Below are 12,922 nucleotides of genomic sequence, written 5' to 3'. Positions count from 1 at the left end.
TGCAATTATCTTCCTATGCAGAGCTTCTCCAACATGTTAGGGAGGAAATTTGGGTTATGTTTGATAGCTTGTCTTCTGCCCTCAAAGGAGATGCAGAATAAGGAGCAGAAAATAATTCTCCTTTGTACATGATGTTCTGGGAGAGAATTCAGGGAACATATTCAACACTTCCTCTTGCCTGTCAAAATAAGAGATGAATTGCTTTGTTGAACTTAAAAGCTTCCTCTTCTTGCTGTGCTGTGACATGTTTAGAGTGAGATGTTGAATCTTATCTTACTTTGTTTTAGGTACCTGAAGAGGTTCAAAGAGATGAAACTGAAACTTCTGCAGCGCTGGAGTCGGCAGATCCTCAAAGGGCTTCACTTCTTGCACACGCGCACTCCTCCCATCATCCACCGGGACCTGAAGTGTGACAATATCTTCATCACCGGCCCCACCGGCTCCGTCAAGATAGGAGATCTGGGCCTGGCCACTCTCAAAAGTGCCTCTTTCGCTAAAAGTGTCATTGGTTAGTAGCTTCTCAAAGATACAGCACCTAAAACACAATTTGGTTTCAGTGTAATGGCTTTGAGATTCCGGAAAAACTATTTGGGAATTGGTTAAATGTGCAAAACGCCGCTGCTCTGGAAACTATCCTGCCTGATTTTCTTGGACACAAGCAAGCAGAAAATCTGTGTTTGACTTCCTGACAGCATTTGAAGCTGCAGCATCGTCACTCAAATGGCCTGTAATTTAGTGGGAAATTGCCCTTAACATGCAGTACATTTAGGGAGTGCCAGCCATCAGATGCAGTGTAATGGCTTGTTGATTCATGCTTAAAATGGCACTTAAATTTAATCAAGCGGGTACAAATGAAACTCATGATTGTCAAACAAGATAGAAAAGAAAACAGTTTATACTAATGACATTATTTTAGACATCTCAGGGTCAATCTGCCCACTGCTTTGGTCCCGACTCAAATACTTCCCAAACTGGATGCATTGTCCCCAGCTATCCTGTTAAAATAATAACTGCTGGCACTTCCTTCAAGATTCAGTTTTAATTCAATCCAATTCAGCTTTATTTATGTATCCTCAATCATGACAAATATCTCTAACAGAGTTCTTATACAGTAGTCAATGAAAGCTGAAGTGAACCAGAAATAGATAATCCTGTTAACTGAAATAAAAATAAAAAGTAAAGATGTTTGTAAAGTAAAACTAAATAAAAACTCAAATTAACACTGCAAAACTAACTGAAATGAAATAGAATTGCAGGTCAAATTAACTTTGTCCTCATTTTTGTTTCATGCCTTGTTTTTTAGGGCCGAGAACTTACAGTACAGTTGAATTAATCGCGTAATTTTGGCGCAATTTATGCCATTCCTTCGGCAGTTAATATGGCCGAACCGTAACGTGCACCCAGGTGTGTTATACATCAAAATGTGCGTCTCCATCCTGCGACGACGTGCATTACTTTTCTCTTTAATAAGCGTTACCGTGGCGACGCTAGACGCTAAAAAGCGCGCCCACCCTTCATCTGATTGGTCCATATTTGATAGTTCCCCAAAAGTCACCAAATTTTGCATGCAAGCCAGGCCTGGTGATAAATTTGATATTTCATGGTTTGTATTAATGGGCGTGGCCTAACAGCTCAACAGAGCCCCCTAGAATACTATTCTCTGCCATAACTTTTGAATGGTTTGACATAAAGAGTCGTGGGTGGTGTCATCGGACATTTGTCCATTTGTTTTGAGTCCTTGACCATAATTGGTGCAAATTAGCCCTGCCCCTTTTTCTGATTGGTTGATATTTCATAGTTCCTTTTTTCTGCTATAACTTTTGAATGGTTTGACATAGGAAGTCATGGGTGGTGTCATTTCTGATATGCTTATGGGGGACGGTGGCCATGAGTGCGAGGGCCCGTTCATCGCTGCTTGCAGCTTTAATTTATGTTTGTACTTCATTTTAGAAAATCACAACTAAGACTAAAGCTACTGATACGATTGCTATGCTAACTAAAACTAAACTGAAACAATCAAACTAACTGAAAAACAAAGTAAAACTATTATAACTCAAGTCTGATCTCAAGGCACTTCAGCAATAGAGTTCAACTCATACCAAATCAGTCCAATTACTACAGAGCCAGTAGAATAAGGATAACAAGCACCGGGCGACTGTGGAAAGAAACAGTCCCCTTTAACAGAGAGACACCTCTGACAGAACCAGACGCAGGAACGATGCCTAGGAGGATGTGTCAATATTGAAACACCAAACTGGTTACCGTAACAACTCAGCTACTTTATTTTCTTTATTGTATTTTTTTGCCTACTTCTAGTCCAGGCACCATAGTACACATGTCCATAAGAGGACCACACTTGATCCGTTTTTGGAGCTTCCAACGTCATTCCTGATTATGGGATGGTTCCTACTTGTTTGCACCTCCACCAGAAAAATCACAATATTCTGGGAGGATAGAGTATCTTACATTGTCAACAACAGCACCCTGTCTGCCTTCACCTCCAACAAACTGTGGAAACAAAACTGTCACCACCCCCATATGAATGCTCTTGTCCATTTCCTGTCCACATTGTAGTGTCGCCAGCAGTCCAGGAATATTCTACATGTTTACATTCTGATCTAAAATTAGATTCATTTATGTTTTCTTGTCCCGAGTGATCAGTATGGACCGTTAACTTTTCGTTCTCCTCCGAACTGTTGACAGGAACGCCGGAGTTCATGGCCCCAGAGATGTACGAGGAGAAATATGACGAGGCGGTGGACGTCTATGCCTTGGGAATGTGCATCCTGGAGATGGCCACCTCCGAGTATCCATACTCCGAGTGCCAAAACGCCGCCCAGATCTACCGCAAAGTCACCAGCGTAAGTAAAGGGGGAAGAGCCGGGCCGTCTCCTTTCCCCCTGTATTTAATGTAATTGTCCACATGTGTTCGCCGTCTTCCATGTGCACGCAGGAATTAGACTCGGAGGAGCTGGGAGATCATGCGTATGCTGCTTGTGATCCTCTGAACTTGGACAGAGATGGGGCCCACATGGGATTAGAGTTCCGTGTTGCCTGCTAAAGTCTTAGTTTGATACACTATGTGCTCAGTGCAGAGCTGCATAGCATAATTACTTTTCTGCTGTCAGCCTGCAGACATCACGCAGGATGGCACACGTCTCGCTCACTGATTTGTAAGCATCTTTACCGGTTTAAAGAGCCTGTCTAACTGGTTTTTGGGGTTTATTTAGAGGGATAGTCCTGACCTGATGGCACTGCTTCTTGTCAGTTATAAGCCCTTAAAGTTTTGCAGAAATACCATTTTGATTAACAACAAATACACTTAGGAAGTCCTTATCTTTTTACTTTATTGATCCCAGTCCCATTTGCTCACAGATGATGTTGAATTCAGGACAGATGAGAAAGTTTTAAAGGGAAAAAGAGGTTTGATTTGAGATGGGGATGAGGAGTAGACGTTAGGGTCTTGGCTGCTGTATCTCAAGCTGCTCCTGCGCCGTCATTAAAGTGATGATGCCATGGTGGGCCGGAGCAGGCGGCGGCAGAATTATATGTTTTGGAAAAAACGTCTCACTCGTCACCTTGCAAAGACGCTCGTTTCTTTCTCGTGTGTCACATATGCAAAGCAAACAGTTTATGACGAAGGCTGGAAAGCAAAAGTGCAACAATGCCAATAAGAGAGAGGGTTTGTTTCCTGCACAAACAGGAGCATAATAACATTCCCTGTGCAGTCAGTCAAGCCTCGTTACGCAACAGCATTAACAAAACAACAAAAAAAACACATGTGCCTTTCTATATTCACGAAAGTTGTATGTTTATACGAGTTACATTTCATGTGCCCATTTATTTGTGTGGCAGTGACATTTTTTACAACATTAACCTCCAACTTAAAAACTCGGTGTAGTCATTTGCTTTTACTGGGGCCTTAAATAATAAACATAGTTTGACATGTGAAAAGAACAGAACATTTCTTACTGGAGCTTTTTTGCAGACGTTTCCAGAACAGACTCACATTCGGTTGTTTGCTCGTAAATCATGAAGATTGCACGTCAACCACCTGGGCAAGGCGGATTCACTTGGGCGGAGAAGTTCAGCGCTGATGTGGTGCTCAATCGCTCTGTTTGAAAATAATTGTGGGGGGAAAAAAACGAGGCACTGGCCTTGGAAAAGGTTGTTTGGAGGCCTGTTTAATCACATGTCAGATACATGCGTAATAAAGTGTTAGAGCGACGTGAAATTACTAATTCTGGGTAATCAGTGTGCCTCTTCAACGTCCTCTGCTCGTCTGGCGAGCTTTTCCTCCACGTTTTGTAAAGTGGCTGCAGGGATTTACTCCTGTTTGCACAAGCTCGTGTTGGATAAGTTGGGTGGTTTGCCGTTGAAGTTCATCAAGTGGCGAGGCAGAGGTCAGGACACGCGCTGACCGGGCAGGTTCTTCCAAAACTAACTAGACTGAAACAAAAAATGCATTTTCTTCTCTCACAAAAGCACCGTCACACTGGTACAGGAAGAGGCTAAACCCAGTGAGATTAAATGATCACAGTATTAAATTAGGAACTAGAATCGTACACTTGCAGTACCTGTTTAGTGGTCTGCTGTGGGATACGGGCAGCAAAGGTGTGTAACATGGTTGTGTCATGCAAAAACATTAAATAGTGAAAAAAAGTACTGTAATCTATCTCTTATAAGTCATTAATGTAAAAATAATATGAACAGGATGGATCTAAATCATCAAACAAAAGAAACTTCAGTTTTAGTATCTTCTGTTGATTACAAGACATCACTTGGAATTACCTGGTTGATACAAAAGTTATACTTCATTTGGAGAAACAGCAAATCGAACATTGTTTTGCAGTTTCAGTTAACTCAAATAAGCAGCTCTGGATCGGACCCGGGCGATGTGCAGGAGGACTTTTGGACTTTCCTCACAGAGCTGCATCAGCGTAGACACATTTGCAGGACGTCCGGTGTGAACGGCTCTCTGCAGGTCATTTTGCTGCATTTAAGGACTGGCCACTTACTGATGCTTTTAGTGTCATTGTCCTGGAGCGTAAAAGTTTCTGTTAGTTGACGGGCATCAAACCTGAGAGCTGATCTTCCCTTTATATACAGGATTGTCTCAGAAAATTAGAATATTGTGATAAAGTCCTTTATTTTCTGTAATGCAAAAATGTCATACATTCTGGATTCATTACAAATCAACTGAAATATTGCAAGCCTTTTATTATTATTATTTTATTTATTTATTTTTTTTACACCAGTTCAGGGACAGCGGATGCAAAATAGCCTTTTTGGCTAATTCCGGCACATTTTACATTTGTTTAAATGTGTTATTAATGTGAATTGTCCCTGTTATCTAAACCTTTAAATAATAAATAAAAAAAGAAATACATTTTAATATTGCTGATCATGGCTTACAGCTTAAGAAAACTCAAATATCCTATCTCAAAAAATTAGAATATTCTGGTAATCTTAATCTTAAACTGTAAACCATTATCAGCAATATTAAAATAATAAAAGGCTTGCAATATTTCAGTTGATTTGTAATGAATCCAGAATGAATGACATTTTTGTTTTTTTAATTGCATTACAGAAAATAAAGAACTTTATCACAATATTCTAATTTTCTGAGACAGTCCTGTAGACAGCAAGTGGTCCAGACCAGTCAAGCCCCAGTTATTGACTAACAACCTCAAAGAACGGTAACCACAAAACTAGACTCCACTTCACTGACATTTGTTAAACTGTTGACTGGAAAATGAGTGTTTAGGCATCCATCACTCTTTAACTGTCTTTTTTTAGGCCTGATTCACAAGAGCAGGAGCTTTTATGACCAACAAACTTAAACTGTTGGATCATCTCCTTTCATACACCACAGCCTTAAATAATGTCATTAACTGGACTCTAGATATTTTTTCACTAGTTGGTCTATGGATTCAGTCACTTTTTATTCCAGCATTGTGAATAACGAATCATTGTGTTCAGTAAAGGCAAGAACAGTGATCGTGTTTGTTTGAAGATCAAGAGCAAAATCATTTTATTGCAAGTTTTTTCTGATGCTGTATGTATACAGCATAAGTACAATGCTGAAGTATTTTAGAAATACTTATGAGCTAGCATCAGTATTTCTCAATGAATACTGCGTGTAGATGTGGAGTTGCAATGTCCTTTCTCATATCAGTTCAAAATAATCGGATTGCTTTCCTCGTCGAGTGAAGCGCGCTACGGAAACCAACAACCTTCTGAAGATCTTATCTATACCTCCGTCACCACAGGAAAAGAGCTGAGTCGCAAATTAGATTTGGATCAAGGGGGAATAGATTTGTTGTGAAGGTGGCTGTGAGGACACGGATGCTCAACAGAGAGCTCTGCACTCGGCCTTCCATCACAGCTCTCAGGTCACATTTAGCACGAGATGGAGCGTCTTTTCTGTTTTTTTTATCTCTTCAGTTTCTGTTTGCTCTCAGTGGAGACAGTAACTGAGTTAGGGTGATTGTTATGTAACAGATCAGTGTTGGTCTTTTGAGAGGAAAAACAAAAGTCTCCTCAGGACAAAAGCACGTTGTTGTGTTCTCTGCTCTGTTCTTTGTCTCCATTAAACAGGCAGCAGGAATCTCTAAAAATACTTATTTGTAGTCGTTAAAAGCGGTCGGTTACTGCATGACATGCCAGCTTCATAATAATGACCACATTGAATATTTTACGTAAAGTAATTTTAACTGTGACCGAACGTCATCCGGATTCTTCGGTATTTTCAAGCCAGACATCGTGTTGACCTCGGCTTTTTCCTGTTTTATCATTGCTTTTTTTGTTTTCTGAGACCTGAATTCAACAATAATCTTTTTGCATTTTCGTGACAGCATCCACAGAAACTCTGATTTTATTCAAGTGCTATGGTCTGATTAAATACTTCCTCCACACGGATGGTGTTGTCTTTAGATAAACCCATCAAAAGATTAGCTGAAGTCAAATGAAGGAGAAAGTCTTTTTCTTTCTTTCTTTCCTTCATTTTCTTCATCTTTGTACGGACGTCCAAACTGTTTGCCAAGACAAATGTCATGCTGGTGGATGATGACGTAAACACGCAGGCTGGAGTAGCTGTTACTGCCTCCATCTGATCCTCATCGTTCCCAGCCACTTACTCTGCTGAAATATCACACTTCATACTTCAAAATAAGAAGTCATCGGAAAATTAACAATCATTTTCTGTCCGGTTCTTTCTCAGGGGATGAAACCCGACAGTTTCTACAAAGTCAAAGTCCCAGAGCTCAAGGAGATCATTGAGGGCTGCATACGTATGAACAAAGATGAACGGTAAAATGTTAAAGCATGCATTGCTTTGGAAAATTCTAAATATGTTACTCGAAAGTAATGCATGATGGGAAACGAGGTCTGTGTTGGGAAAACTAAAGGGTCAAATCAACTGGCTCTTCCTTGTGTTTTACTGCAGGTACACCATTCAGGACCTCTTGGATCACCCGTTCTTCCAGGAGAACAACGGCGTGCACGTGGAGCTGGCCGAGGAGGACGACACGGTGAAGTCCGGCCTGAAGCTGTGGCTGCGCATGGACGACGTCAAGAAGCTCCACGGGAAGTACAAGGACAACAACGCCATCGAGTTCCTGTTCGAGCTGTACAAGGACGTGCCCGAGGAGGTGGCGCAGGAGATGGTAGGCCCAGTTCCTGACCGGGTCTGTCGGCCATTAGAGAGGAAACGTGCTCATTCTGCTCAAGGTTTCTTCCTCCTAAAGGGGAGTTTTTCTTGCCACTGTTTGGCTTAAGGTTTTTCTCCCACTAGGGGAGTTTTTACCTGCCATTGTTTATGTAATAATTGCTCGGGGGTTCATGTTATGGGTCTCTGGAAAGCGTCTAGAGACAACTTTTGTTGTATTAGACGCTATACAAATAAAACTGAATCGAATTTAATTCTTTTCCAGATCAGATGAGACCAGATAGAGGAGACTTTAGCCAAACTCCATTATCTCTCTAAATCCCACTTCTGAATGATCATGACAGCACGTTTATTCTGGAGGAGGTCTGGATGTGGATTCGCTTTAGACTCCTAATATTTGTAACATGGAAAGATCTGGCTGCTTTGAAAACAAGACCGCGTAGTCAGAAGTGAGTTTCTGGACAAACATACAGACTTATTGGTTTGGGAAGTCTGGTAGAGTTCCTCTTACAGGCCTCTTGTCGTCGTATCCATTCACTTTTCCCACCAGATCTCCTAACACTTGACCTTAAACAGTGACAGAAACCCAACTTCAGTCATGTCTCAGCATAATTATCCTTATTTTACACTTCTGACGTGGCGGTATGAACGTGTAAATGTGCCACAGTCCATAACAGAACACCTTGCATAGTGTGTCAAGGTCAGGGCTCAACGTTTAATCATCACTAGTTTGAAATGTGAGAGCGTGTCTCAGGAAGCAGCTGAGGTCACGTCTTTAATAATATATTAGCTCCCGTGCTTGTTACGAAACAGCTCCTTATGTCGTCCCGAGCCCCGATCACCCCCATGGAGGTCATTTTTAATGAAAACACAAGCCACAATTGCTTACTTGTTTACATTTACATGCGGTAGATTTCATCAAGATCAAATTTGGTATCATTAGTCGACATCTAGTCAGGTTGATTTGCTGTAATCTGACTACGTGTTGAGAGGCGTCTCGGACTGAATGTCCAGTTCTGCTGGAGCGTTCGTCGCGGGAAGCAAGTCAACATGCCGGGATGACAGAAGAATGCAGTCTGTGTGTGTTTCAAAGCAAAGAGCCTTGTTCAGAGTTTAATGTCACAGTTTGTACGAGCGGGCCATTAAGTGCATCAGACCTGCATGAAGCGGTGGACCGGTGCCTGGACGTGTGTTTTCTGTTCTACCCTGACTCCTGCCATGTGCTGTTATTGTTACGCAGGTCGTGCTCGGCTTCGTGTGTGAGGCCGACTTCAAAATTGTGGCCAAGGCCATACGGGACCGGGTGACGACCATCAAGAGGCAGAGGGAGAAGCTGAGGCGGCTGGCGGAGGAGCGCAAGAAGAAGCAAGCGCAGGAGGCCATCGATGAGGAGCCAGAAGCTCAGCTGCTGCTGTCGCCTAAAGCCAGCGACGGCCTAGCGCTGGAGTGCTCCATCCCTGCCCTCTCGCCCCTGGCCCCCATTCTGTCCCCTGTCACCAGCTCTGCAGACTCTGGTGTCAGCTCCAGCTGCCCTGCAGAGCCAGATGAGCCCGAGGGGGACCAGCACTTCCATGACCGCCACAACAGCTTGTCTTCTGCAACCTGTGAGCGTCCTAACATGACACATCATACCATGCAAATTCGTCTTTCTGCAGACAGGGGCATGGAGCAAACCTCTTATGCTCTGTACCAGGGGTCGTCAACCCGCGACTCTAGAGCCGCATGCGGCTCTTTAGCGCCGCCCTAGTGGCTCCTGGAGCTTTTTCAAAAATGTTTGACCTTTTTTCCTCTTTTTTTCTTCCTTTTTAATCTTGACATTTCGACTTTTTTCTCAACATTTCGATGTTTTTCTCAACATTTAGAATTTTTCATGAAATTTTGACTATTTCCTTGACATTTCGACTTTTTTCTCAAAATCTTTGATTTTCTTCTCGAAATTTTGACTTTTTTCTCAAAATTTTTGGCTTTTTTCTCAAAATTTTTGGCTTTTTTCTCAACATTTGTACTTTTTTCTCGACATTTCGACTTTTTTCTCGAAGTGCATAATAAAAAAAAAAAATCTTACCCCACTAATATAGAAACATGCAGCATGTGTTGCCTTCATTCTAAGGTTTATACAAGACTTTTCATTTTTTGCGGCTCCAGACATATTCGTTTTTTGTGTTTTTGGTCCAATATGGCTCTAAAACATTTTGGGTTGCCGACCCCTGCTCTAGACCAGGGGTCGTCAACCCGCGGCTTCCAGGAGCCCTAGTGGCTCCTGGACCTTTTTTTTGCCTTTTTTCTTCCTTTTTCCTTTCCTTTTTAATCTCGACATTTCAAATTTTTTCTTGACATTTTGACTTTTTTCTCGAGATTGTACTTCAACATTAATCTCCACATTTCGACTTTTTTCTCGACATTTCGACTTTTTTCTCAACATTTCGACTTTTTTCTCGAAATTCTGACTTTTTTCTCGAGATTGTACTTCAACATTAATCTCGACATTTTGACTTTTTTCTCGAAATTTTGACTTTTTTCTCGACATTTCGTCTTTTTTCTCGAAGTGCATAATGAAGAAAATAAATCTTCCCCCAGTTCTAACTAATATAGAAACATGCAGCATGTGTTGTCTTCATTCTAAGGCTGATACATGACTTCATTTTTTGCGGCTCCAGACATATTTGTTTTTTGTGTTTTTGGTCCAATATGGCTCTAAAACATTTTGGGTTGCCGACCCCTGCTCTATACTTTCAAATATCTAGGTTTTACTTGACACCAGCCATAAATTTAAATCGTTTCGGTATGTAAATATGAGTTTTGTGACACAAAATAAAACACGGACTAAAGCCCTTGAACACATTTGAAAGTACATGACAGCCCCATGGAGGATTAGTAACCTTTGAGGATGTTGTGTTTATAAAATTAAATTGATAATTAAAGCCGCCACTACATTACCATCTAAGTAGGAGTTTTTGTTGGCATTGATAGAATTGATTCATCAGTTTTTTTGCACTTTTGAGGGTATTTTAATGTACAGGACTTTCTCAGAAAATTTGAATATTGTGATAAAGTTCTTTATTTTCTGTAATGCAATTAAAAAAACAAAATTTTATACATTCTGGATTCATTACAAATCAACTGAAATATTGCAAGCCTTTTATTATTTTAATATTGCTGATTATGGTTTACAGTTTAAGATTAAGATTCCCAGAATATTCTAATTTTTTGAGATAGGATATTTGAGTTTTCTTAAACTGTAAACCATGATCAGCAATATTAAAATAATAAAAGGCTTGCAATATTTCAGTTGATTTGTAATGAATCCAGAATGTATGACATTTTTGCATTACAGAAAATAAAGGACTTTATCACAATATTCTAATTTTCTGAGACAGTCCTGTATAACAAAGAACAGCAGTGGTTAGTTGTGTTTCATGAAGCTGAGGAACATTTATAGAACAAATGCATGAAATCGACCTTTCGACATCATCGTCCGTAGGGAGAACAGTTTTTCAGTTTGTTATCTGCAGAACTGCACTGACTGTTTAGATCTCAAAACACATTAGAGCAATCTATCGAAATGTGATTCTGTACATAACTTAATTATGCAGTCCCTGTGTATCAGTTTGTAAATATCAGTTTCCCTGGCAACAGCCACGATGCTCTGCTGAACTCCCAGAGAATCGATGTGATTTGGTCTAAATGCGTTCAACATTGTCTGTGTTTGTGCGATATCACAGTCCGAGGTTATTAGATGTGTGTTTCTGTGCGGATCATGAATGCTACAGTTATTGTCATCTTTTTTTTTAGCTGCAGCTGGTCACATGCTAATCTCCTGTGTGCTTTGTTGAAACAGCTGACTGTGAGACGGACGGCGATGTGAGTTCCTCCTGCCCCCAGGATGCGGCGGAGGCCGGCGGCGGCAGCGCGCCGGTGACCCCTCCCTCAGCACACGCCGGCAGCCCCGCCGTTAACGGTCTCTCCCTCCCGGGACTGCGCTTCCCCTCGGTGAGCGGCTTCAATGAAGAGCTTGTTATCACAGTGGAAGGTGCTGGAGGGATGGAAGGCCTGACAAGACCTCCTTTTTTCAGCAACGCGGCATCTGTCCCGCCCAGTCCCGGCACTTAATTGAGTTAACAATACGGGGCTGAAAGTTAAGGGGGTTAGGCGGGTTAGGGGGTTTACGAAGTCTGGTGAGAATTATCGTGAACAAGCAGGAGGATTTACTCACTTGTTTTACTTAAACTGTCCAGATTTTTGCACACTCGCTTATTGTTCGGCCTGGTTAGATGTTTGCTTTGATTTAAGAATTGTTTGTCCACAAACCAATGCATTAGTTTGAATTTATGCTTTTCATTGAAATATTCCATATTTCAGTCGCCTTTCCACAAATGTAAGTTTATCTGAAGAGTTAGTCATAACCATGTTTGTGGTTTGTTTGACTGTGCCAGTGGTTCTCAAACAAAAACCATCTTTTTAGAACAATAACAATAATAAAGTTCAATCTGTGCAAAGGAAATAATATAATCGAAGGCTGCAATGATTGTCACTTCATCTTAGGAACAAAGTGAACAAGTAGAAAAAAAAAACTGCTGCTATTTCTCTTAAAAAATAAAATAGAAGCTTTTATAAAGGCAAGATTACTTTGCACTGTGCCTCGCATGTTTCTAGACCAGGGGTCAGCAACCCGCGGCTCTAGAGCCACATGCGGCTCTTTAGCCCTAGTGGCTCCTGGAGCTTTTTCAAAAATGTTTGACCTTTTTTTTCCGCCTTTTTTTCTTTTTTTTCTCTTTTTTACTCTTTTTCTTTGTTCTTTTTTTTCTTCTTTTTTCCTTTTTTTCTTTTTTCTTCTTTTTTCCTTTTTTTCTTCTTTTTTCCTTTTTTTCTTTTTTCTTCTTTTTTCCCTTTTTTCTTCTTTTTTCCTTTCCTTTTTTCTTGACCTTTCAACTTTTTTCTTGACATCTCGACTTTTTTCACGAAATTTTGACTATTTCCTCGACATTTCGACTTTTTTCTCGACATTTCGACTTTTTTATCAACATTTTGACTTTTTTCTCGAAGTGCATAATGAAAAAAAAAAAATGCGGCTCCAGACATATTTCTTTTTTGTGTTTTTGGTCCAATATGGCTCTTTCAACATTTTGGGTTGCCGACCCCTGTTCTAGACAAACCTTTATCAACCCCTGACTTTGACAAGGTAAAACTATTCTTAATTTTACATGTGTTACTTTAGCATGCGTACATTAATATGCAGAGAAAGCACTTGTATGA

At 40.8% G+C, this 12,922-nt stretch overlaps 1 protein-coding gene across 1 annotated transcript in view; it reads left to right on the top strand.

The window, feature by feature from the left end:
• wnk4a (WNK lysine deficient protein kinase 4a) overlaps window positions 1-12,922 on the top strand; it is a 58,610-nt gene that overhangs the window by 22,738 nt on the left and 22,950 nt on the right. The window contains exons 4-9 of the mRNA XM_061707663.1: window positions 288-508; window positions 2,704-2,861; window positions 7,223-7,311; window positions 7,448-7,667; window positions 8,910-9,273; window positions 11,508-11,659. Of these exons, the coding sequence (XP_061563647.1) occupies window positions 288-508; window positions 2,704-2,861; window positions 7,223-7,311; window positions 7,448-7,667; window positions 8,910-9,273; window positions 11,508-11,659 (1,204 nt within the window). The remainder of the gene's footprint in view (window positions 1-287; window positions 509-2,703; window positions 2,862-7,222; window positions 7,312-7,447; window positions 7,668-8,909; window positions 9,274-11,507; window positions 11,660-12,922) is intronic.

The sequence above is a fragment of the Cololabis saira genome, chromosome 19, assembly GCF_033807715.1.
Source record: "Cololabis saira isolate AMF1-May2022 chromosome 19, fColSai1.1, whole genome shotgun sequence".
Taxonomy (NCBI): Eukaryota; Metazoa; Chordata; class Actinopteri; order Beloniformes; family Belonidae; genus Cololabis; species Cololabis saira.
This window is presented reverse-complemented; position numbering and strand designations above follow the sequence as displayed.